This window comes from Chelonia mydas, chromosome 1, assembly GCF_015237465.2.
Source record: "Chelonia mydas isolate rCheMyd1 chromosome 1, rCheMyd1.pri.v2, whole genome shotgun sequence".
NCBI classification, from domain to species: Eukaryota; Metazoa; Chordata; order Testudines; family Cheloniidae; genus Chelonia; species Chelonia mydas.
The window spans coordinates 263,229,454-263,254,737 of NC_057849.1; the positions used below are offsets into that span (position 1 = coordinate 263,229,454).

General features: G+C 41.1%; 1 protein-coding gene across 6 annotated transcripts in view; it reads left to right on the forward strand.

Moving 5' to 3' along the window:
• The window catches only part of ANKS1B (ankyrin repeat and sterile alpha motif domain containing 1B), a 736,839-nt gene that overhangs the window by 95,750 nt on the left and 615,805 nt on the right, over window positions 1-25,284 (forward strand). For all 6 annotated transcript variants that reach the window (XM_043545507.1, XM_043545504.1, XM_043545515.1 and 3 more), the window contains exons 2-3: window positions 3,597-3,677; window positions 13,961-14,117. In XM_043545507.1, the coding sequence (XP_043401442.1) occupies window positions 3,597-3,677; window positions 13,961-14,117 (238 nt within the window). The remainder of the gene's footprint in view (window positions 1-3,596; window positions 3,678-13,960; window positions 14,118-25,284) is intronic.

A 25,284-nucleotide genomic window follows, 5' to 3' on the forward strand; every position in this document is an offset into this window, starting at 1 on the left:
TAGAAGAAAGGAATTAGCATCTAATAATGTTTCTTTTGTCAATTTTTTAATATGCCAAAATGTCTTTCAATTCTTCCTTCTTCAGGAAGCTGAAATTAACTTTTTAATTGAAGGGTCCAGAGATAAAGGTGACTCTTACAGCTGCAAGTTGCTCTCATGACATATTGAGTAACATTTTCAAAGTGGCTGGAGTTCCTATTATTGGACACACAGTGAGAATCTCTGGGTAAAAAAGTATAGACATAGTGCTTTGTATGTATAATGTTAGAACATAGGAAAATTGAAATACAGCTTTATAATTCTTGAAAGACACCAAGAAATAGATTTTGCTTCGTAATAACTTCCAAGAAGACATTTGAAGCCTGAACCTGCAAGGGGCTGAGTGTCCTCAATTTCTATTGATTTCAGTGGGAGGTGAGGTATTTAGCACTTCATAGAATCAAACTGTCCATAATGTACGGTGCCATTTATATAGAATGGCTATAATATTCTTCTTGGAAAAATACAATTATTTATAATTCTGAACTAACTGATCATTCAGGCACAAGTACTGAAAAAAGATTGAAATATGGAAATAGGTAATCTCTAGACAACAAATACAGACCTTAATATAAGAGTATTTTTAGAAAATCTATTAGACATATCTGGCCATTTCTACAGCCATGTCTGGTGACTTTGGTCATAGCAAACTACAGTAAAAGCAGAATTTGTTTTTTTAACTGAATTGCTTCAGACCATTTTCTTTGAAAACACAGCACATAATTCCCTAAGGAAGTAAAGGAAGAATATTGTTTGTTTGTGAAGGCTGAAAATTATGTTCATACTCGGTATGAATCAGGACAGCTGCTTAATTCTCATAATTCCATGCACTGAAAGTTAAAACATTAATTTTTTAAAAGTCTATATTAGATAAAGTAATATAGTACTAAACGTTTCCACAATTTAAAGGGACATATTTTGAAATTTAATCAATTAAAAATGAATTGAAAGTACTTTCAGGTGCTGCATTGATTTTTGTAGTTTTACAATCATATTTTCCTACTTTAAAAAAAAGGTTCTTCTTCATGTCGATTCCAATTAGGTGTGCGCGCGCCGCGTGCATGGTTGTCAGATACTTTTTCCCTTAGCAGCTCCCGTCGGGTCGGCCAGGAGTGGCGCCCTCATAGTGCTCAATATATGACCCTGCCAACCTGACCCCCCTTCAGTTCCTTCTTACCATCCGTGGTGGCTTGGATACCACTCGTCCACAAGGTTCTCCTCAAGAATCCTCCTCAAGGTTCCTCCTCAAGGTTCTCCTCAAGAATCTCCTCAAGATCCGCAGGGACAAGGCAGAGGTATTCTGCTTGCTCCAGCGTGGCCGCGCCATCATTGGTATACCACACTTCTGGACATGTCAGGCAGCACCACAATTGCGCTGCCACTCCTTCCCAATCTGATTAGACAGAACCACGGCCACCTGCTTTACCCAGACCTCCAGTCGCTGCACCTCACGGCATGGAAGCATGGTTAAACGCAAGGGAGCTCCAGTGCACGAAATCGGTGAGGGAGATGCTCCTTGGTAGCAGGAAACCTTCCACCAGGGCCACGTACCTGGCCAAATGGAAACGGTTTTCGTGCTGTTGTAATCTCAGTCAAGTATCTCCACTCCAGGCATCTATATTGTTCATTCTGGACTACCTCCTACACCTGAAGTGGCAAGGCCTGACCGGATCGTCTATCCAGGTGCACCCTGTGGCCATCTCAGCATTCCACCCTGGAGAGTTGGGCTGTTCAGTCTTGACCAGTTCTATGGTGAGCCATTTCCTTAAGGGCCTGGAATGCTTATACCCTCAGTTTTGCCCACCGGTACCGACTTGGGACCTCAGTCTGGTCCTAGGTAGGTGATATTGGAGCCCCATTTGAGCTGCTTGATACATGTTCCTGTCTGTATCTCTTGTGGAAGGTAACCTTTCTGGTGGCAATCACATCGGCCAGGAGGGTATTGGAGCTAAAAGCATTAACCTCCAACCTCCCCGTACACAGTCTTCCAAAAGGACAGGTGCAACTCAGGCCACACCTAGCTTTTCTCCCCAAGGTAGTATCCCAGTTCCACCTCCGCCAAGACATTTTTATACCCATTTTCTTCCCCAAGCCTCATGCAAATGCACAGGAGCAGAAGGTTCACTCTTTAGATGTGCGCCGGGCATTAGCATTCTACACTGAGTGCACAAAGTCAAATCAGCTGTTTGTTGCGGTGGTGGACTGGATGAAGGGGCTTCCAGTGTTCTCACAGTGCATCTCTTCCTGGATTATGGATTGTATCCATTCCTGCTATGACCTTGCCAAGGTTTCAGCCCTGGCTATAATGGCCCACTCGACAAGGGCTCAGGCCTCTTCCACCGCTTTCCTGGCCCAGATACCCATCCAAGAGATCTGCAGAGCAGCGACCTGGTCCTTGGTGCATACCTTTGCTACCCACTATGCCATCACACAGCATGCTAGAGATGATGCAGCTCTCGATAGAGCAGTGCTCCAGTCAGTGATTCCTTAACTTCGATCCCACCTCCGTGGGAGTCACCTAATTGGAATCGATGTGAACAATCACTCGAAGAAGAAAAGACGGTTACTCACCTTCTTATAACTGTTGTTCTTCGAGAGGTGTTGTTCATGTCCATTCCAATACCCACGTTCCTTCCCCTCTGTCGGAGTATCTGGCAAGAAGGAACCAAAGGGGGGTTAGGTCGGCAGGGTCATATATTGAGCGCTATGATGGCGCCACTCGAGGGGGCTTCCTGACCGACCCGACGGGAGCTGCTAAGGGAAAAAGTTTCTGATGACCGTGCATGCAGTGCGTGCACACCTAATTGGAATGGACGTGAACAACACCTCTCAAAGAACAACAGTTACAAGAAGGTGAGTAACCGTCTTTTTTTTTACCATGTTGTTTTGTGAATAACCGAGGTAATCAACAGGGTAACTGATTGTAAAGGACAAATAATGAAGCTGATGATACAAAAATTACTGTCAAATGCATAACGTTAGCATGCTTAATAAATAGAGAAAATATTTTTCACTGATCTTTCAGTTATATAATCTGAGCAGTTATTTGTCAAAACAAGAAGTACATATAATGGGCAGAATGTGATTTTTAAATTGACAGTATCTCTTTAAAGGAGGTTATTGGCAACAACTAATCTCACACTAATATAAAATAGGAGTAACTGAACTGAAGTCAACAAAGTTATACTGGTGAAAAACTGGTGTATATGTAATCACAATGTATCTCAATATATTCAATAGAGAATTCCAAGTAACAGAACCTTATTGCTGGAAGAAGAGATCTGACTGAAATTACAGAATAGTCATTAATCGTTAAGAATTGCCCTACATGAAGTTCAAGATTGTTATAAGATAAACATACGCAAAATGATTTTTATAAATGACTTTATCATCAATATGTCACTTTCCACATACAAGGCATTTCTAGATAATTTGTGCCTGATAAATTAGCCACTTACGTTGCAGGATCTTTACATTCGTATTATAATTTCGCCTATCTTCAAACATTGTGGTTTGCCATTACGAACAGTAATTTTACAATTGTGTTTTATTTGCAGCATCTGGCGAGGCCCAAATATAAACTGCACAGACAGTTCGGGTTACACTGCTTTACACCATGCAGCTTTAAATGGACACAAGTAAGTGCCATGTGCCCAATATTTACGGCCATATTTCTCTGGGTAAATTTAAAGCATGTAGCATAACACTGACTTCTTCTTTGAGTATTGTCCCTATGGGTTCCATTTCAGGTGTTCGTGTACCCCATGTGACTTTGATCAGAGAATTTTGGTAGCAGTCCCCAGTGTTCCCTCTAATTTTTCCCATGTGTGGAATGAATTTTGTTATGTGCACCAATATGGAGGTGATATGTGACACATCACCTCCATATTGGTACACATAACAAAATTCATGTGGTGGGATGGGGCTCAAGGCTGGGGCGGAAGGTTGGGGTGTGGGGGGCGGAGGGGGAGGGAGAGGGCTCCGGCTTGGGGCGTGGGCTCTGGGGTGAGGCCGTGGATGAGGTGCTCAGGACTAGGACAGAGAGTTGGGGGGCGGGGCGGGTTGCGGGCTCTGGGGTGGGGCCAGGGATGAGGGGTTCAGGGGTGGGGCAAAGGGTTGGGGTGTGGCGGGGGTGAGGGCTCCAGCTGAAGGTGCAGGCTCTGGGGTGGAACTGGAGAATAGGGGTTTGGAGTGCACTATGGTTGGGAGAAAGGACTCCCCCTAGCTCTCTGTCCCCACAGCAGCACCTAGGCTCGGGGGGAGAAGCACCTCTCTCCCAGCTGCAGCAGGTCCAGGCTTAGCTGGGTTGGGGCCAAGGTAGGGGCGCCTGTCCCCCAGCCGCAGCAGGTTTGGGGCTGAGCTGAGTCAGGGCTGGGGGAGGGGGCAGGGCGCCGTGGCAGTTCTGGGGCTTGGGGAGAGGCATCTCTCCCCACCGCAGCCCTGAGCACCTGCGTGATGCTTAATAAGTAGCTACTCAGCCGTGCAGCTTAGAGGGAACTTAGGCAGTGCCCATTTGGTCTGCACCTGTACCCTACATGTACATGTATCCTCATGCCCCATATCAAGTATATATAAGGCAGTGTCAGACGAACTGCCCTCAGTTCCTTCTCAATAGCTTCAGCCTCAGATGGAGCAACTTTCATTGTGCACTTCTTTACAAGTTTGCTTTTAGAGCTAGTTTTTTCCTATAATTAGCCTCCTTAGTTTTATTTTTTGTTACTGTTTGAGGGGATTTTTTCCAAGACAACGTCCATCTCCCTCCCATGCCTCCCCTTGTTTGAATTCACCCCCTCTAACTTGCTGAGGGGTTTCTCCTTCTTCTTTTGAAGGAAATTATTTTCCTTGCTTGGGTTATGCCTGGATCCCAAGGTTTTAAGAATTGCCTAAGTTACCAGGAGTGGGTATTACACCACCAACCAGGGACCTTCAAAGATCCAGTGTGGTTAATGGAGACTTTCTTGAGGCCGAAGGGTTGCTAGTGGCAGAATTCCACAGGGCCTTGACATCACACAGGTCGGACCCGAGAGAGACCTGGGAGGGCAACGTCAAGTCAGTAACATGCACTCTAAGGGATCCACCCCCCAGGGAAGTCCTCCAAGATGGTTAGACTGACCACTAGACCATGGGAAATCCAGGGGGCAGATTGGTTGGGCTCTGACATGAGACCACCAGTGAAACAACCAGTTATCTCAAGCAACTGAAATAGGACCTGCAGAACAGGGGGCTGGCCACTACTCCATGGCCGAGTTCACCCCAAGTTAGGAAAGATTCTGTCAGTGCCAGCCCAGTAACTTGCTAATCCTGGGGGCAGGCAGGGTACATCAAGAGAGATGCCATCTTATGGAATGTGAATACATCCAGGACTGGACTGCAGAAACCCACCTATTGAAAAGGGTTCTCCCCAAGTTGATGGTGCCAGTGATGGTCCAGAGGAAGGGAGTTCAAGGACTCTTGGACTCCACCTGTAGTCAGACAGTGGTCAGTGGACCAAGCCTCCTTAGAATGGGATGATGGTACCCGTAAAGGTTTGATTCATCTATAGTGTATACATGGCAATGTGAATGCTTACCGCAACCAATGTTTACAACTGACCGTGGGGACACATACCAAGGTTATAACCGTAGCTCTGGCTGAGAAATTGGCCTACCCTATAATCATAGGCTGGGATTGGGTATTTTTTGGCACGTCATTAACAAACAGGCCCACTGAGTGAACAGGGGTCCAGATTGGTCATTGCAGAACGAACCCCAAAACCTGGTAAACCTTGGAAAGTTGGAAGACCCTAAGGAGGGCACATCACAAGCAACAAGGTCATAAACCCTGTAGGGAAGTAAGAAAGGAAGAGGTAATCAACTTCCAGGGTAGGAGGTTTGTGGAGGAACAGAGGAGTGACCCTATACTTAGAGAAAAGGAGGCATTAGCGATTAAGTGGGCCATGGATTCCCTCAGGTATTTCCTGCTGGGCAGTCCCTTCTCCTTGATCATTGATCATGTTCCTCTATGCTGGCTCCATACTATGAAAGATCTGAACCTGCATATAATGTGGTGGTGTCTCATGCTATAGTCCAACGGCATCAGGGTGAAACACCAGGTAGGACAGGACCACATTAGAGTCAATTTTTTTTCTGCGGGAAATAGTAGACGGAGGTGCCCTGCCTCAAGATTGTCCTTACAACTTGAGGAGTGGGATAGGTGAGCTGGCATGCCTTCACCTATTGAGGAGGAAGCTAACAAGCTCTTCAAAGAAGGAAGCCAATGAGCTCTTCTGGGTCCAGGCAGCACTAACCAGGCACACCTGCAGGGCTTACTTGGCCTTAAAAAAAGGAAAACCTGTCACAGAAAGGGATGACAACTAGGGGACGACTCAGAGACTGCAGGTTCTTCTTTGAGTGATTGCTCATGTCCATTCCATTGTAGGTGTGTGTGCTCATCACATGCACTGGTGCTGGAAGTTTTTTCCCTCAGTGGTACCTGTAGCTACCAAAAGGAGGAGGGGTGTTTAAGGATGGACTCTAACCCTGATCAGGACAATAAAAAGCCTGCCAACAAGCTGGGCCCCAAAAGGTGAATGAGAAACTGCCCAAGAGACTGAGCACTCTTTTTTTTCCTTTTTCCTTTCTTTACTTTGATCCCCTCATCCTTAGGTAAGGGGGAAAGACCTTTATTTTGTCTAGCTTTACTCTTGTATACCCCAAGCAAGGGAAGGACTCTGTGAGTGTCAGAGAAGGGAAGCAATCCAAACCGTGGTCTGGTGGGAACTCAAGGGGTCTCCACCGATCACAGGGACAAGTGTAAGACTTCCTAAAGACAGGCGCTCTGCTCTGCTGACAGGACTCACTCGGCAACAGCCTCTAGACTTGTTACAAGTATGGGGAGCTGTAGTTAGTGCCCACAAGTGGTAGCTGGCCAGGAGAAGAATGTTGGGCAGCACTGGAGGGACAGACACAAGGGGTTTTTGCCAAAGGCCCAATGATAGGTCTTGGTGGGTGACTCCATTTTGTTTCTTTGCTCCGGACGGGAATTTGGTTGGAGAAGAAATTTGGGCTGGACCCCCACAGGTACCATGCATTGTGTGTATCATGTGAAAAAGTTCTGGGGGTGCTCCTGCCCTTATCTGGGGTCTTCCAGAATTAGACCTCTTTGCCACTGCCTCAGTAGGAAGTGTTGGAAATTTTGTTCAAGAGGGGGCTTGGATCATCACCCAAAGGCCTAGTCTACACTAGAAGCACTCCATCGGTACAGCTGCACTACTTTCATGTGTCTGGTGAAGACACTCTATGCTGACAGGAGAGAGCTCTCCTTTGGTATAATTACTCCACCTCCACTAGACGCAGAAGCTATGTTGTCAGGAGAGCCTCTCCCACCGACATAGCAAAGATGTGCACAGTGCTTAGGTTGCTGTAACTTGTGTCTCTCAGTGGGGTGGCTTTTTCACACCTCTGAGCTACGTAAGTTATATTGATTAAGTGGTAGTGTAGACATGGCCAGACTCTGTTAGAGTTCATTTAGAGGTAATTACAGCTTTCCATTCTGTGGTCAAAGGACTCTCAATCTTTGCTCACCCCACCACTTCTTGATTTACCAAACCCTCATCAAACCTTTTACTACATCTTAGACAACTGACCCTGACATGGGATTTAAGCTTGTTCCTCAGTGCCCTGATGAGACTTCCTTTTGAACCACTGGATCCCTTCTACACCTCTCTAAGAAAACTGCATTCATAGTAGCTATTATATCTGGTAGGAGAATTAGGAGCTTTAATGACTGACCCTCTCTACACCACCTATTATAAAGAAAACACCCTCCCTTTTTACCTAAGGTCACTACATAGTTCCACATTAACCAGGTCACTCAGCTGTTGGTTTTCTACCTCAAACCTTACCAAACTAAAGATGAAGCTTCTCTTCATATCATAAATATCAAAAGAGCATTAGCCCTTTATTTGGAAAGGACTAAATTCTTTCGGGCCTCCCCCAGATTGTTTGTCTCTTTCGCACATAGAGTTAGTGGAGCTCCTGTCTTGACTCAGAGACTTTCTAAATGGTTCTCTCAATATATCCTCTCTTGTTGCAAAGCCACTAATATCCAATCCCCTCCTTGGGTATTAGCCCAGACCACTAGATCACAGTCTACCTCTACAGCCCTATCAAAGAATGTTTCAATTGCAGACATATGCAAAGCTGAGACATGGGCTTTGGTTCACACCTTTTCTAAATATTATGTTCTAGTTCACACCAGGGCATTTGTTGCCTGTGGTTCTGCAGTTTCCAGATAGTCTTAGATCTGTCTCCGAAGCCCCTGCCTCCTTAGAGGGTCTGTTTGGGAGTCATCTGAAGTGGAGCACCAGTAGGGGCAATACTTTAAGAAGAGATTACTTACCTGGTACAGTAACTGGAATTCTCTGAGATGTTTGTCCCTATGAGTGCTCCACCACCTACCCTCCTTTCCCTCTGCTTCACTGTCTTTGCCTTGTGGACTTTGCAGGAAAGAAATAACTGAGGACAGTTTGTCCGATACTGCCCTATATATCTTTAGTATGGGGTACAAATATAGCAAGGGCACATGTGCAGACTGAATAGACACCCTACCAAAAGTCTCAAATCAAAGGCACATGTGCACCTAAATGGAACACTCATTCTCAAAGAACTCCAGTCCAAGGTAAGTAACCTCTCAGTCTTAACATGGGTGAAAACAGTCTAATAAATTGACTTAACAAAAATATTTGCATTAAACTCCTTTCCTAAGTGGCATATTTACAGAAGAATTTCTGAGACTATATGATTGGCATGGAAGAGACAGTATCGTGCTCAAACAATTAGAACAGGAAAATGAGAGTCAGAATCAGAGTTCTGGATTCCGTTTTGATTGTTCCACTGTCTCTTGTTTGACTTTGAGCAAATCTCTTAGCCTCTCTGCCTTGATTACCCCATTTTTAAATTGGGGCTATTAATACTGTCATGTCTTTTCATGGTTTGAAGAAGAGTTGGACATCAAGAATGGAGATAAGGGCCTGATTCAAAGCCTATTGAAATTAATGTAAAGACTTGCACTGACTTCAGTGGGCTTTGGATCAGACCTAAATAAAACAACATAGACCCAGAATAATTGTATTCCTAAATCTATTTTATTCACAAATAGTTACACTCTTGACTGCAGAAAGGTGAATTAAGATAGAAAAGACAGGGTATTTATTATGTGTGATTAATTGTATTACACAAACCTGCCATTTCTCTACTATTACTGTAGACTATATTCATCTTACAGCCCATAAGTGCTGATTTTATTTATAAATTTACAGACACAAGAGAAAATAATGCTAAGGTCAGCATTGTGAATCCTCCAAGCTTCACTCCTGGAGCTAGATCCAGAATAGTCAATTACTGTCATTTATCTCCCTGGAATTAGCCCAAAGTAATTAATGTAGTCCACTAAACTCTGTCTTTTTGAAAAAACAGAAACATCATGGGCCTTTTCTTATGATTTATTCCTTGTGCAACTGTGTATTCCCAATTGTCAGAAGACTAAGGCTTAGCTTGCAAAAACTGCCCAGTTTTTTTAGTTTAGCTGTGAATATTTCAGAAAATATGGGAGTATTGAACACAAACCACCGCTTTGCTATTTAAAAAGTGAAAATATGAGCAGAAGCATAAATGTTTCTATGATATCCAGAACCAGCCATAGACTTCAGGCTAATCATAATAACATATTAGCATTCTCGAACATAAGGAGGATATGATGCCTCTTTAGGTCTGTTTACATTATCTATTTAGTTAATGTTTTCATATCTTACACTATTTTTTCTTTAAGAGCTTAGGATATTACTTTCAAACACACTCATTGTTAGCCTAATTCTGCTTCCATTTAAGTCAAAGGCAGGTTTAGACAGGATTTTTTAAAAATAGGATTACAGCAAAAATGGCTAGAATTTGAAACTTGAAAGTTGGTATGGACATAAGGCACAATCCTATGGGGTATAAGTACCTCCTGACGGTTGCAGAGCATCCTCAACTCCGACTGACTTAAAAATCAATTCTAAGCATGCTTATTATAATTTGGTAAGAGTTAGAAACACCTAATGAAGCCTCAGTCTCCCCATCACCACTCTGAGAGATCACAGTGCACATTTATCCTGCCCATTTTGACAGGCAAGAGGACAGCTGCTTCCTTGAGTAAAGGGATGAGCAAAGCAGGTGCATCTGCTGGGAAAATGTATATGAGGGAAATTGTAAATATCACACTGGTACACACAGGTTTCAAAATTGTTCAAAAACAATGTCTGTCTTATCATCGGGGACAGAAAACAAAACAAGAGTGCAATTTTTCTGAAGATCCTATGATTGGGTATTTGCATATTTGTTACATTCAATAGTATTTAGCAAATATCCAGCTTTTACTATTCTTTTTAAAAAAGGAAATATCTCTCTGTGTTGTAACAAAAGAGCTGTCAAAATGTAAACCTGTTAAAAACACTCTCCAGCCAAACAAAAAACAACCACCTGCAAGTGTGGAAATTAATTCTGCCCCCTTCCCATTCACCTCAATAAATTTGTTTGTGAAATTCACATGTAAATGAAAACAATTTACAGTAAAATTAACCACAGATGATGTCTTTTTTCCCTTTTAATTTTAAATAGCAAAAGAAATGAAATGACAAAAGGTACATTAAAATGTTAGGGTTGCAAATTAAAATCACAAATAGTCAGAAAATTAAAAAATAGCATTTTCTATAGCAACATTAATTGGCTGTATTGCAGATATATTGCGTTGTCTGTTCCTGCCATTTTCTCGTTAAGCTTGTATGTTATAATAAATATATTACTATTTACTATAAAATATACAGGATGCACAGTGGAGCCCAATCAACATTGTTACTGGAGTCATAATTTTGACATTTTCTGATTGTTTGTGATTTTAAATATGTACCTTTAACATTGCTTTAATGTGGTTATTCACATTTATATAGAACATTTCTCTTAAACTCCTTTAAAGCTATTTTTTAGCTTTAGTCCATGACCTCTGATTCTTGTGTCCTATCAAAACAGCTTTTATCTTATCAGTTTCATGGCATCACAGTACATACTCTTCAAATGAGCTGTTAAAAAGACATCCATTCTTTACATTTTTGATAGATGTCTGTAGTAAGTTAAGGTTACCTTGGCACTCTTTGAAAGAGTAGAAGATAACAAACAACCTTGAACATCAAAGGCTATTTTAGTAAAAGAAGAAATGTTGGCCAGGACACAGAGGTTGTTTACCACCGAATGAATAATGTGCTATGTTTGACCTCATAATCACTGCCCTATCCGTAGTAAACTCAGTGCTTTGTAGAGTGCTGTGGGGTACCTAGAAAGAAAAACGCCTTAAAATCAAATTCAGAACTATTCTAATTATACTTTTTTACCAGCTGATTCTATCACTTCTATCATTGTTCTATTCTGTACCTTTTATATCTCACCAATGATCTTTTTTACTGCCAGTGTTCATCATTGTGTACTGCAGCCTACTAGTAGTCTAATATGTTGTAATACATTCCTTTAAGATGTCATTTATGGCCATCCAATATTTCTATTGTATGTCCTTATATGTTATTTGAAATCGTTCTTGGTTATGTTTGTTCTTACTCCCAGGTCTTTTTATTGCTTAGTGTTCAGTTAAAAGTATACTCTTTAGGCAACTTTAACTCCTCTAGACTTCATTAATTTGTATCTGCCCAAACTGCAACTTCTGAGCTACCATGCTCATAAACACTCTAGCTTTCCCTGAATTTTGATTTCATTGTTCTACATCATTTGCTGATTCATCTGATTTGGAGAAAACAAAAGTATAAAATCTGTATTTATTTACTACTCCATCTTAGTTGTATTTTGATCAAAATATTTTGTTTATAGAATAAATATTAGACCTAATCCCAATTGCTGCAGTACTCCATTCATTATCTTCTATGTTTTTTAACTTTTTACTAGTACAGTATGCTACCCTTTAAACAACATATTATATTTTCTCAATCAAATGGCTCTCATCCTGAAGCAAACTCCTAAGTTAACTATGCCCATCAGCCACTTGAGGCAGTTCAAGGCACATTTTTGTTGAATGTAAAAGTGTTGGCTGCCGAAGAGCCCACATCATGCCAAACCTCTCAGTCATTTGCTTCCACCAGGAAGTAGTTGAACATATTTCTTGGGTCCACCCCTTTTGGAGCAAAGAAGTAGTGGGGCTAACCTTGCTGCCTGTGGCCTTTTTTCACAGTTTGACCTTCTCAGTGGTAGGTAAAGTCCCGCATAAGATGTCACTCAAGTCCCAAGTGCAATGGTCCATTGAACTACACAGCCTTTATTTGGCCTCCTTGTGCCAGATTTGTCATGTCTTCTTCTGAAGGCAGCAGTGCTCTTTCAGTGGCAAGATATGAGTGTGTCTCAGTCACTGGTAGGCTTTCTCCCTCCTTCGTCCAGTCTCTCTGACAGTATGCCATTGTTATTATTGTAGTGTTTGGGACAGATTTAGGGACCACAGCTATTTCCTCAGGGTTTACATTTGCCTGTACTTTTAGTCAAGGCCTAAGTTCTTAAGGTATTAAATAATTTTTTATTGCAGTCTGCTTTGAAAGTACTCCTAAGGTTTTTGGTACCTGCCAGCTCTTAAAGAGCCACTGTTTGCTTGCCAAGAACTGCCTCTGCTAGCTGATGGGTTTAGTTAACTTATTAATTATTCAGGGCTGTAAGAAGATCATTCCATGAGAAGACAAATTTACAGGTAGGACACAACTGATTTATTTTTTAGCATACTTGCTAACTGTAGCTCATACCTTACTATCATTTTTTAAGCAGAACTCCCTGTTGAAATCAATATGGAATTTTGCTTAAAAATCAGTAGCTTGATATAGCACCTTCTATTTAATCTCTTATTATAAAGTATGGTAAATCCCTACAAATTACAATTTAAAAATAGGTTTCAGAGTAGCATCCGTGTTAGTTTGTATCCACAAAAGTGCCACAAGTACTCCTTTTCTTTTTAATTTAAAAATGCTACCAGGAACCAGAGTAGCAGCCATGTTAGTCTGTATCCGCAAAAAGAATGGGAGTACTTGTGGCACCTTAGAGACTAGCAAATTTATTAGAGCAAAAGCTTGTGCTCTAATAAATTTGTTAGTCTCTAAGGTGCCACAAGTACTCCTGTTCTTTTAACAGGAACCAGATATAGATGAAAAAATAATAAAGTTGTTTTGTTCCTCATTGATCTTGGGAGATGGAGAGTAAGAAGCCAAAAATGAAAACAGGATTTGCATTGAGATTAGTAAACACCTAAGTGTGGTATCGTTAGATGATCTCTTGCTATGAGACTCTGTGGAGGCAATGTCATGAAGAAGAAAAAGGGGTTACTTACCAACCATAACGCTTGTACTCTACATAAACTGCTTTCCACACTGACCCTCCTTCTTCCGCTGTGCTTCAGAGCTCAACTCATAGCAAGACTTCTGAAGGGGAAGAGGAACTAGGGCGTGGGATTCTTATACCTTCATTCTGTGGAATGTAAGTCTGGAGGGACATGCATGTGCTCTCTTACTGCCAGCTACTGTTTAAAAAGGTTCTGTGACTATGTGGATAGGCTCATGTGTCTTACAGTGTGTCTCTGTGGAGGCAATGCGTTAAAAGAACCAGCATTACTGTCAGTACGTAATTTCTTTATTCAGTCAATAAAATAAAGAACAAACATGAAATTCAGTCACATATACCATTTTGGGCTACGTTTTGTGCTCTGTATTCAGTTCTTAGGCAAATTAATTTCAGTAGGTTTGCATGAATGACTGTGGGATTTGGCTTATCTGTTATTAAGAATAAACAATTTGACAATGTTAACAAACTTTATAAAACAAGCTGTCCTCTCAATTTTTAGCTTTTTTTCCTCCTTCCCCCCTGTTTTCCAGGGATATAGTTCTCAAATTACTTCAGTATGAAGCATCAACTAATGTGGCAGATAACAAAGGTTATTTTCCTATACACTTGGCTGCTTGGAAAGGAGATGTAGATATTGTGAAGATTCTCATCCATCATGGGCCATCACACTCCAGAGTGAATGAACAGGTGAAGTGATTAAAAATCTTTGTTTATGTCATCAGAAAATAAAACTAAGTATTGTTTAGGCTTGACAGAGTTACAGCCAGATTCAGCAAAATATGTCTGTTTTCCATGCAATTTAATGCTCTAGAAATTTATTTTTGGGTTTGGTAAAGTCTTCCATGTTGCATGTGCAGAATATATTTTCTGCTGAATTGGGCATAGGCACTAAAAAAACTATATTTAAGGAAGATTGAGACATTGCTATTTGTTTCTAGAGTTCTTTTGAAGGCAAAACTTTAGCTTTCACAGTACAATCAAGTACAATAAGCAACATACTCACTTTTAACATATTCACTTCCTTAAAAAACTCTTATGCAGTAAATTACAATATTTTCCTATCTATCTGGAATATTTGGAATGTAACGTAAGACAAATTTATTGTGCAAACATATACTATAAACAAACATGGTATGCATATATCTGAGTAACTGGGGCTAAATTATCCATCCTTTCAGCTGTATGGCAAATGCTGGCAAAAAAGACATTATAGTAGGTAGGGGGCAGGGTCTATTCAACAGGCTATTGACTAATGATATGGCTACTGTAAGACCCTCTGTGGCTGTTATGCATGTTTTATAATAGTTGTACTTGTGGGATTAGTGGCCAGACAGCAGCCGATCCTTGAGCAGAGCCCATGTCAACTGACCCCTAGGCTCAGGTATTTTCCTAACCCCACCAGAGCTGTAAATTAGTCTGTGTAATGGCACTACCTGGTCAGGAAACCTCTCGGTGCCTTGCAGTATAACAGATTCTCTAGACTTCCAACTTGCTCTGAGGATGGTTCCTGTTTCTGCCCCAGCCTTGCCTAGGCCCCATTCCAGCCTTGTCCATGCCCTGTTCTTATCTTGCTCCAGATCTGTTATACACCCGCTCCAGCCTGCATCTGCCTCCTCACCCCCAGACCCTTGGACTCTGACCATCCATATTTGAACATAAGAACATAAGAACGGCCATACTGAGTCAGACCAAAGGTCCATTAAGCCCAGTATCCTGTCCCCTGACAGTGGCCAATGGCAGGTGCCCCAAAGGGAATGAACAGACAGGTTATCATCAGGTGATCCATGCCCCATCACCCAATCCCAGCTTCTGGCAAACAGAGGTTAGGGACACCATTCCTGCCCATCCTGGCTAATAGCCATTGATGGACCTATCTTCCATGAATCTATCTAGCTCCCTTTTGAACCCCGTTATAGTATTGGCCTTCACAACACCCTCTGGCAAGGAGTTCCAAAGGTTGGCAGTGCATTGCATGAAAAAATACTTTCTTGTGTTTGTTTTAAACCTGCTACCTATTAATTTCATTTGGTGGCCCCTTGTTCTTATATTATGAGAAGGAGTAAATAACACTTCCTTATTTACTTTCTCTATACCACTCATGATTTTATAGACCTCTATCATATCCCCCCTTAGTCGCCTCTTTTCCAAGCTGAAAAGTCCCAGTCTTATTAATCTCTCCTCATACGGAAGCTATTCTATACCCCTAATCATTTTTGTTGCCCTTTTCTGAACCTTTTCCAATTCCAATGTATCTTTTTTTAGATGGGGCGACCACGCAGTATTCAAGGTGTGGGCGTACCATGGATTTACATAGAGGCAATATGATATTTTCTGTCTTATTATCTATCCCATTTGACTTTTGGCATGTAGCTGGACTTCAGCTACGATACTCATTTGACTTTGTCTATGGACTCTGATTTCAGTTTTGACCCCAACCTATGCCTGAACCCAGGTGCCAGCACTGCCCTTATCCCAATCCTGAACCTCTGCTCCATCCACAATGCGTGGCTACCTGGAACCAGCACCTGACAAGGATGAGAACAGTTGAGTTACAGGATTATCACATTGTCAATGTGATGCACTCTTCTGCAGTTGAGTGCTGCCTCTATGCAAGAAAGACGCAAGGCAACCACTATGGCGATACCTGGCCACCATCTTGAAGAGACTTCTCAGGCTTCCTTATAGCTCCTGGGTTCTTTGTCAGCACACTTGGAGAAGTAGGGCTGGTTGGAAAAGATGTTGTTGTTTTTTCATTAAAAAAATTAGAAAGAAATGGAAACTTTTCATTTCCATTAGAATTTTTTTATTTTTTTTTTATTTTTTAAGAAAAACATTCAAAATGAACTAAATGAAAATATTCGGTTTGCTTCAAACTGAAAAATTGCATGTCTTTTTGAAGGGAGGGAGAGTTCCCTCCTTTTCTGAATGAAATAAAAATTGCATTTAATTTATTATTAAATTTTTCATTACAAAAATCAAACCAAATGAAAATTTTTCATGATAAAAATTTTGACCAGCTATACTCTAAATCTGAAGAAAAAGCACATTTTCTGCTTCCTGAAGTAATGATTTGCCAGGAGCTGCTGCCAGTGCATATAGGAATAATGAACACTTACTGGCCTTACTGAGGCTGTGCAGGTCCCTGCCAAAGGGCAAACCATCCCTGTTAGCCTACACAAAGACAAAAAGAACTCACTTGCAAGAGACGAGGCCCGCCCTGAAAGAACAGATGAGTCAGAAGATGAGGTAAGGGTTGTCAGCCCCTTTCAGTCTATGTCCCTACCCCCACAGTCGTTAGGTGGAGTAATAAATGCTTCATGAAGGCTTATACTTTTAAAAAAATCTTTTTTCTATCCTCCAAAGAAAAATCCTCAGAGTCTGGCTAAGACCTTCCTGGGAAACTTCCATAACTTTGTACAGACAATTATTTGCCTCAGCCCCTAAGACTAAATCCATGAGTATAAGTGCCAGGCTTTGGCACTTCCTAAGTCTTGTTGTTTTGTTGCCTCCCCAGTTACCTCCTCAGGAAGGTGAGGTGTCAGATTGAGCCTGAGGTGCAGCCTGCTGATTTAGCAAGGAGTCTCAAACAAAGACTGGGAAAATGGTCTGAGGAATGTCTGAACCTATGAGACTTGGAAGGCCACAGGAGAAACTGGATCCTTCAGAGCCACCCTTTTCCTGGGGGTGGAAAAGAAAGAAAGAGCTTGCCCTGTGCCTGAAATTTTATGTAGACAGCATTTACCTTCATGGATGACAAACAAGACTGTTCAGAAGATGTAGATGTCACAATGCCTGGAGTGACTCACAGTTAAGAATGACAAACTCAGGACCGACTGTCAGAAAATAGGACAGACAGCCCAAAGTGGTGGTATATTCTATCATTAGATTTCACCAATCTGGTAACAAAAGTGTACTCCTGTATCACTATATTAGTTTTATCCTGGAGTCACAGACAGTCCCATTAAGCATTCCAGCCCCCTTTTACCACCCAGAACCCAGGCAGTCCAGAAATTAACAATCTCTCCCAGGATCCAGTATTTTATAGATCTTGCTCATAGCAAGACAAGCTGAAAACACTTTGGCAGGTGTTCCCAGCATAGCATGTGTCCATAGATTTCCCATTGTGGGACATTCAATGACCCACTCTTTGAGGTTAAAACAAGGAGGAGTCCTTGTGGCACCTTAGAGACTACTCTGAAATCTTTGAGGTTAACCTTCTACTTCCCACGCATATACATGTAATCCAGTTACACTGATTTACATAAGGTAATTGCCAGCCATTCATTATAACAGAGATAGATAAGTGAAAACAATACAGGCAATATTCATTAGTTTCATGCAGAGTATACACATCTTTGATCTTAAGGTTAATTAAAAGAAAAGGAGTACTTGTGGCACCTTAGAGACTAACAAATTTATTTGAGCATAAGCTTTTGTGAGCTACAGCTCACTTCATTGGATGCACTCAGTACAGGATACAGACAGATGAAAACAATACCATCAATACATTTTCCTTGATTTCTTATCAACATCAGTGAATGATGCCTACCAACTCACTTAACATCTCTTTGATATCCACTAACAAGTGAATGGATACAATTAACACTTCTTTGTGGTTGTGACCTGGGCCGGCTAGCTATCAGTGCCACAGTAGCTTCCTCAGGAATTTACAGAAATACGGTGATTTGACCTGTCAAGTGGATTTTGTAGTCCTGCACTGGTCAAAGATAGCTGATTTAATCTTGGATTCCAACGTCTCCTTCAAGGATTCCTTAGATAGAATGGTGGTGGAAGTTACCAGAAAGATTTTTTTTATCAAAGTCCCATTCAATTCTTGGCTCCTAATGATTCTTCCTACGTATTCAGATCTTCCATCTACTGGTTGTCTGAGATAAAGCAGAATCTAGAATTTTGTGCCACTAACCCTAAAAATGATGTGAAGTCTCTCAAAGATTTTGCTTGCAATTAATAGTTTAAATCAAATCAAACACCCTGCTCTTCTTCTGACAGCTAATGCATTAAGCTTGTTCCTAATGGCATGACAAATCCTATTGGTGGGGGAGACCTTTCCTTCTGGAATCATGGTCCTCAAAGCATCCACTTTTGGGGCAAAATACTGAATTGTATCCTCTCAGAAAACAAGGTGTCCCTCCCATGTTATAAAAGTCAAACCTTCTGGATTTTACACAAAGGGTTACTACGGTGGATGTGTTGTCCCTTGACTTTAGCAAAGCTTTTGACACGGTCTCCCACAGTATTCTTGCCAGCAAGTTAAAGAAGTATGAGCTGGATGAATGGACTATAAGGTGGATAGAAAGTTGGCTAGATTGTCGGGCTCAACGGGTAGTGATCAATGGCTCCATGTCTAGTTGGCAGCCGGTATCAAGCGGAGTGCCCCAAGGGTCGGTCCTGGGGCCGGTTTTGTTCAATATCTTCATAAATGATCTGGAGGATGGTGTGGATTGCACCCTCAGGAAGTTTGCAGATGACACTAAACTGGGAGGAGAGGTAGATACGCTGGAGGGTAGGGATAGGATACAGAGGGACCTAGACAAATTAGAGGATTGGGCCAAAAGAAATCTGATGAGGTTCAACAAGGACAAGTGCAGAGTCCTGCACTTAGGACGGAAGAATCCCATGCACCGCTACAGACTAGGGACCAAATGGCTCGGCAGCAGTTCAGCAGAAAAGGACCTAAGGGTTACAGTGGATGAGAAGCTGGATATGAGTCAACAGTGTGCCCTTGTTGCCAAGAAGGCCAATGGCATTTTGGGATGTATATGTAGGGGCATTGCCAGCAGATCGAGGGACGTGATCGTTCCCCTCTATTCGACATTGGTGAGGCCTCATCTGGAGTATTGTGTCCAGTTTTGGGCCCCACTCTACAAGAAGGATGTGGAAAAATTGGAAAGAGTCCAGCGGAGGGTAACAAAAATGATTAGGGGACTGGAACACATAGCTGCTTTCAACTACCTGAAAGGGAGTTCCATTAGGATGGATCTAGACTGTTCTCAGTGGTAGCTGATGACAGAACAAGGAGTAATGGTCTCAAGTTGCAGTGGGGGAGGTTTAGGTTGGATATTAGGAAAAACTTTTTCACTAGGAGGGTGGTGAAACACTGGAATGCGTTACCTAGGGAGGTGGTGGAATCTCCTTCCTTAGAAGTTTTCAAGGTCAGGCTTGACAAAGCCCTGGCTGGGATGATTTAGTTGGGGATTGGTCCTGCTTTGAGCAGGGGGTTGGACTAGATGACCTCCTGGGGTCCCTTCCAACCCTGATATTCTATGATTCTATGATTCTATGATACTTTCCTATCCCTGAACAAGAGACTTATCCAGTATTGATATCTTGTCTCTTAGTGCAGTAAATGACATGGTAGAGGATGGTACAGTGGCCAATTCCCCTCTCGTGTCTAATATTCTGAAACATTCATTTATTGAGACTCCCATTTGTTCCTTAGTTTCTCCCTCTTGTGGTAGAGAAACTAAGTAAACTGTCATTTTAAGCCATTCAGTGCAACAGACAAACATCTTTTTACCTTGGAAGTGGTGTTTGTAGTGCCATTGAAATAAACATATTATGTGAATTACTATAGTGCCTCTGGACCCTGATCAGGATTTTGCTAGATACTAAGAAGACACACTCCAGATGAAAAAAATCTTACAATCTAATTAGAAACAACTTCAGCTATGAAGATTGTGGAAACTGTGGCCTTATCTTGCCATCCATCATAGTTAACTTTTCACAGGGATAAGGTATTAGTTAAGGCTTACTCCAGTTTTCTTCCCTCAGTTTTCTCCCCTTTTATTTGACATTTCCTTCCCAAATTTCTGACTCTGCCTCCAGGCAAAGATAAAATGTGGCACAACTAAGATTTGAGAAGCACCCTTAAGTTTTACTTAACCAGGAATGAATACTTCCATAGTGTGGACTGACTGATCTTTTACTAGCTGTCTAAAGAGGGAGAGAGGGTGTAAAGCTATTTCACAGCCAGCTGGATCAGATCCAGTTTTCAAGAAGCCTGTGCAGCAGCTGAGACCCTGTGCCAGATCAGAATTTGGGCACATTCCACTTGGGTTGTTGCCATCTCCTGCACAGAAAGAGGAGAAATGATAGTTGATGAGCTGTGCAAAGCAGCAACTGGGCATTATCTCTATACCTTTACTAAGCACTACCAGCATTTTCTCACATCAGTCAGAGTGCTTAGAGCTGTGCTTCCATCTCTTTCAGGATGAAATGGGAATGGAAACTCAGTCTTCCTATTCTGTGTCCCTCCCCTTTCCCTGTGCCCTCTGCTCAGATTAATTTTAGGCATCCTGGCTGGCCCTCCCCGAGGGTTTGTAGTATGCTGCTATATGGAACCCATGGTTTCTGCTGTTGACTACAGAGAAATGAATTTTAAACCCATTTAGCTGATTATTTTTGTGTGTGTGTTTAGCCTGTGCCATCACAAAGGCCCTCCCTAAGGAACATTTATTGCAGCAGACACTCACCAATAGCAAGAGTAGGCTAACAACTTTTCTTTCAGATTGAGAGGAGTCAAACTGGAGGGGAATGGGGGGCCTAGAGAGTTCAAAAAATCCCGTAATTCAGTTGTTCATTATTTTGTGTACACCTAACCATCATAGGAATCCATGATCACATACAAATCCAAATCACATACAACTAATTTATAGGTAAGTGGGATTCAAATAGTTATTAGGCCTCACAAACTAATGCTCAAACATATGAAATGAGATTAAATATAATTCTGCTGCAAAAGGTAGTAACAAAATAAGAATACTTAGGCTTGTGGAGAAAAAATAAGATTTTGAAAAACAAAATACCGAGTGGAATACATGATATCTGTTTAGAAATTCTTGATGGGAGTAACAAGGAGAGAGACACATTTTTAATGTGGTACAAAGGGATGTAATTAGAAGTAATCAGGTGAAAAGAAGAAAAAAAAATCATGGTAAGATTGATCTGTTAACAGCCCCCAAGGAAAGAAGTGGAAGCATTATAGTTTGACAGGTTTTAAAACTGATTGGAAGGAGCACTAGATAATATACTGTAGGGAACAAGCCCTCACTGGCAGTGGATTAGACTTGATAACTATATACTATAGATCTTTTCCAACTCAAATATCCATGAGTCTATGGATTTATATGGCAAATTGCCATATTATTTAATGTTCCATGCAGCATTAAGTCTTCCATGCAGCTTCTTCTTCCCTTGGAGGGAGAAGTAAGGCACAGTCACAGGTAGATAGCCAATGGCAGTGTGGCAAGGCAACTGACCTGGCTATGCTGTCAGAAAGGAAAGGGTCTGAGTGAAGCACAGAGAGCATGGTATTCCACATAAATGCCTCAGGATCTGTGGAGTTGAATATATAATTTCCCACACATCCTCAGACTCTTCCTTGTTTTATAGCCATGCTCTCTGCCACTTCTTGGCCATCACATTTCTCACCCACCCATGCAAAGTCAGTTTTTTGTATGGCTTGCCTTACTATTTTCTCTTCTCTGGGTTTTTCTGCAGAAAGGGATAATTTTGGGCATGATTAAAAATTGTATATATTAATTTTGTAACATACCCTTACTTGTCACATAGGTTATTGCAATGTTATGTAAAATAAATGTTTCTGAAAAGAAAACAATATTAAAGAACAGAGCAAGAATCAAAGATGTACAGCAAATGAGAGCAGCATGTCCTACATAATAGTATTACATACACAAAACATATCAATTAATAGATTTCATATATGGTATTGTAAGTAAGCAGAAATATTTGCTACAGATTTAAAATATAATCTGCTAATGTCATAGAAACATATTCAGCATTTTAAGCTCTGAATGCCCCCTACTGTTCCAGTTATGTAAAACTGTGTCTTATAACCAGTAAGGAGGCCAACAATTGCATGACAATCATGGGAGAGGGAAATGTAGACTGACAACTCTCCAGAATAAACATAGATCAATAACTGTAGGGCAAATAATATATGATTAAGATTAGTGAAGGCATTATTTACATAGATATATTTTAGCTAATGTGAAAGGTATGTAGATTGAGTTACAAAATGTAAGAGGGTTGATTTGCAAAATGGAAAAATGTTTAAACCAAACTGATGTGGAATGCCGAAAATGTTTAAATTATAATTTGGCTGTAGATTGATTGACGAATGAGAGATCTGGATTCATTAATAAATTAATGCATCATATATCATTTAAAACTATAGGTACTATAAAATATATAATTGTCAGTATATGTTCAGGCTAATACTTTCATAAATATAGTTCCATCTATTCAAGCATTTCTTGTGGCAATTATAATTTCTCATCAAAATATGTATGTATATTAAGAAGCCATAATATATGTTTTTAAAAGTTAACATGCACCAAAGGATAGCCACCAGATGGCTCAATATGTAAATGTGAGTAGTGCAAGAAAAACTTGAAAACATAATCAGGTATAAAAAATGAAAGATATGGAGGATGACTACCTGGTTCAAATTGTGATCTTTCTACATTTATTGACAAAATATGAACATTAACACATTTAGAGAAATGACATGGACACTGATGATGTTTCTAGGAATTTTCCTCCCTACAGTCTGTTAACTGTCTCTGCCCTTTTCTCAGCATCTGGCACAGACTTTTCCAGAACTTTATGCATTTAATTTAGAGCAGCATGCTTCAGTGCATCAGATTGTATTTTTCATTACAAAAGTAATCTTGTTTTATATTTCTGTAGTGCCTCTAGTACCTGTTCAAAAATCTGCTATAAGATGAGGAAAGGAGTGCTGGATGTCCTTATTGCTGTAATAACATGTTAATAATTAACTTTTGATACATTTATTGGGGTCCCTGAATCATCAGAATGAGGTATAGGTATTACGTGTTCTTATTGATGTCACTTCAGTGACTTCAGTGGGTGCAAGGATCAAGCCCAAAATAGGCTAAGAAAATGTCTTTTTTGGATTCTGTATTTAATAAAAAAAAATCTATTCTTCCCCCCACCCTCCATTTTTAAATGAGGATGTGGGTTGTCTCCTCCCAAGCATTCAGGGTATGCATAAAGCAACTTGAACTGCACTTACAAGAAAAAAAATGGGGAGAGATCTGAGTGTCATTGATTAAAAAAGCTCAGTACCTTAATAGGCAATAGCTGCTTCCCTAAAGGAGAGAAATGAAGAGAAATATAATATCTCGCAACAAGAAGAGTAAATGGTCCTCAGCTCTTAATTAAATGATTATTTAAACATATTTATTTTCTTGCAGCTGGCATTTGTAGCATCTGGTAGATAATTCTGGAATTTTACTACATTTCTGTTGCAAACATACTTAGTCTACAGATACTTAGTTCTCTTAAATGTCCTTGTGCTGGTTTGTTTGATCTTCTGATCTGGCTAACCACTGGACTTAGGTTTTCTTGCTGGGAACTGTCCAAGGCTAGTTTATGTGAGAACAACCTTTCACTATTCTCTCATGATCTCTAGATAGCCCAAATCATTCCTTTTCCATCCCCCACCCCCACCCAGTTTATGTTCTCCAGAAAACTATGATAAGATAATGGAAGCCGCATATATGCATCCAAGAGCAGAAAACAGTTATGGAAATGCAGACATTTTCTTAATTGAAGGTTAACATTAATCTCATCCCTGTATTTAAATCACCCAGTGGTTGATTTGTCATAAAATATGTGTAGTTTTCTGGGCAGACCAGGCCTTAGTAGGTCACGGAACCCAATTCCTCGACAAGGCAAGATAGCAGAAAGTTCAAACAGCTATGGAAGCCCCTAAATTAACAAACTGAAAGAAGCACACAAATCTCTGGAAAAATGCAGACCTCATATTAGAGAGCTCAAATAAGCAAGCTCTCAAAGTCCTACTTTCACAACTCTACATTTGCTCTAGGCTGGAATAGTTCGGTGAATGAGGATTATTAGAGGAGTGGGGAGAAGATTGGGTCTTTAGTCTGTCTTAAAATACTCTGGATTTTTAATTTAAAAAAAATACTTGACTGTATTGGGCCTGGGGTGAGTTCTGATTTCTGTTTGTTTTTGGATGGAGCGAGCTGTTTGATTGGAAATATTTGGGCTGTACATGGCCCTTTCACTGTCTTCCTTAGTTTACTAGTCCATTCCTGAAGCAAGGAAAGAAGAAGGGCAGGTGTCTTTCCAAACTTACTGTAAAACAAAGTCTGCACACCAAAAGAATAAAAAACAAATCCCTTCCTAGGGCATGGCTTTAACAAAGAAATTAACATCAAGCTCAAGAGTTCTCTCCAGTCATAGCTGCCCTTAGGGTTCCTACTACAGGATTAACCAGCCATTACCCCTTTCTAGAAAGACACTCCCAACTCCATTATAACCAAATAGAGTAACAAGCTCTTTGCCTGAGTGACTCAGGAGAACCTGCTTAACTTTTTCCAGCAGGATCAACACTTGATAACAGGGTGGAGTGCTTCAAGCAAGCACTGTCAACCTGTTATATGGCAGGAGGTGAATGTGGTCCATTTAGGATCACCCATTTATCTGTCTAGTATGTGTACCAACTCATGCTTTTGATGTCTCTAAGTCCTTGTTGTCACCGTGCCTCAGTGGGTCATAGCCATGTTAGATTTTTACTTTCCATAGGTCAAGTTAATTCATTCCTATGGTAAAAGTAAACATGAGGGGTCTCTGGGGCAGGAATTTTGTAAGGATCCCCTTGCAAAGTTCCTTCCCATCATTTCAGTGGAGAGCAAGGTTTGTCTACCCTGCCTGGTGGATCTCAACAGTTTGGCATGTGTCATAGAAGGTCAGGGCTGTTTGTGTGGATACCCAGTGCCTCTTCACTGGCTCTAGTTCCTGGGTTCCCACCCTACTCCCCCGC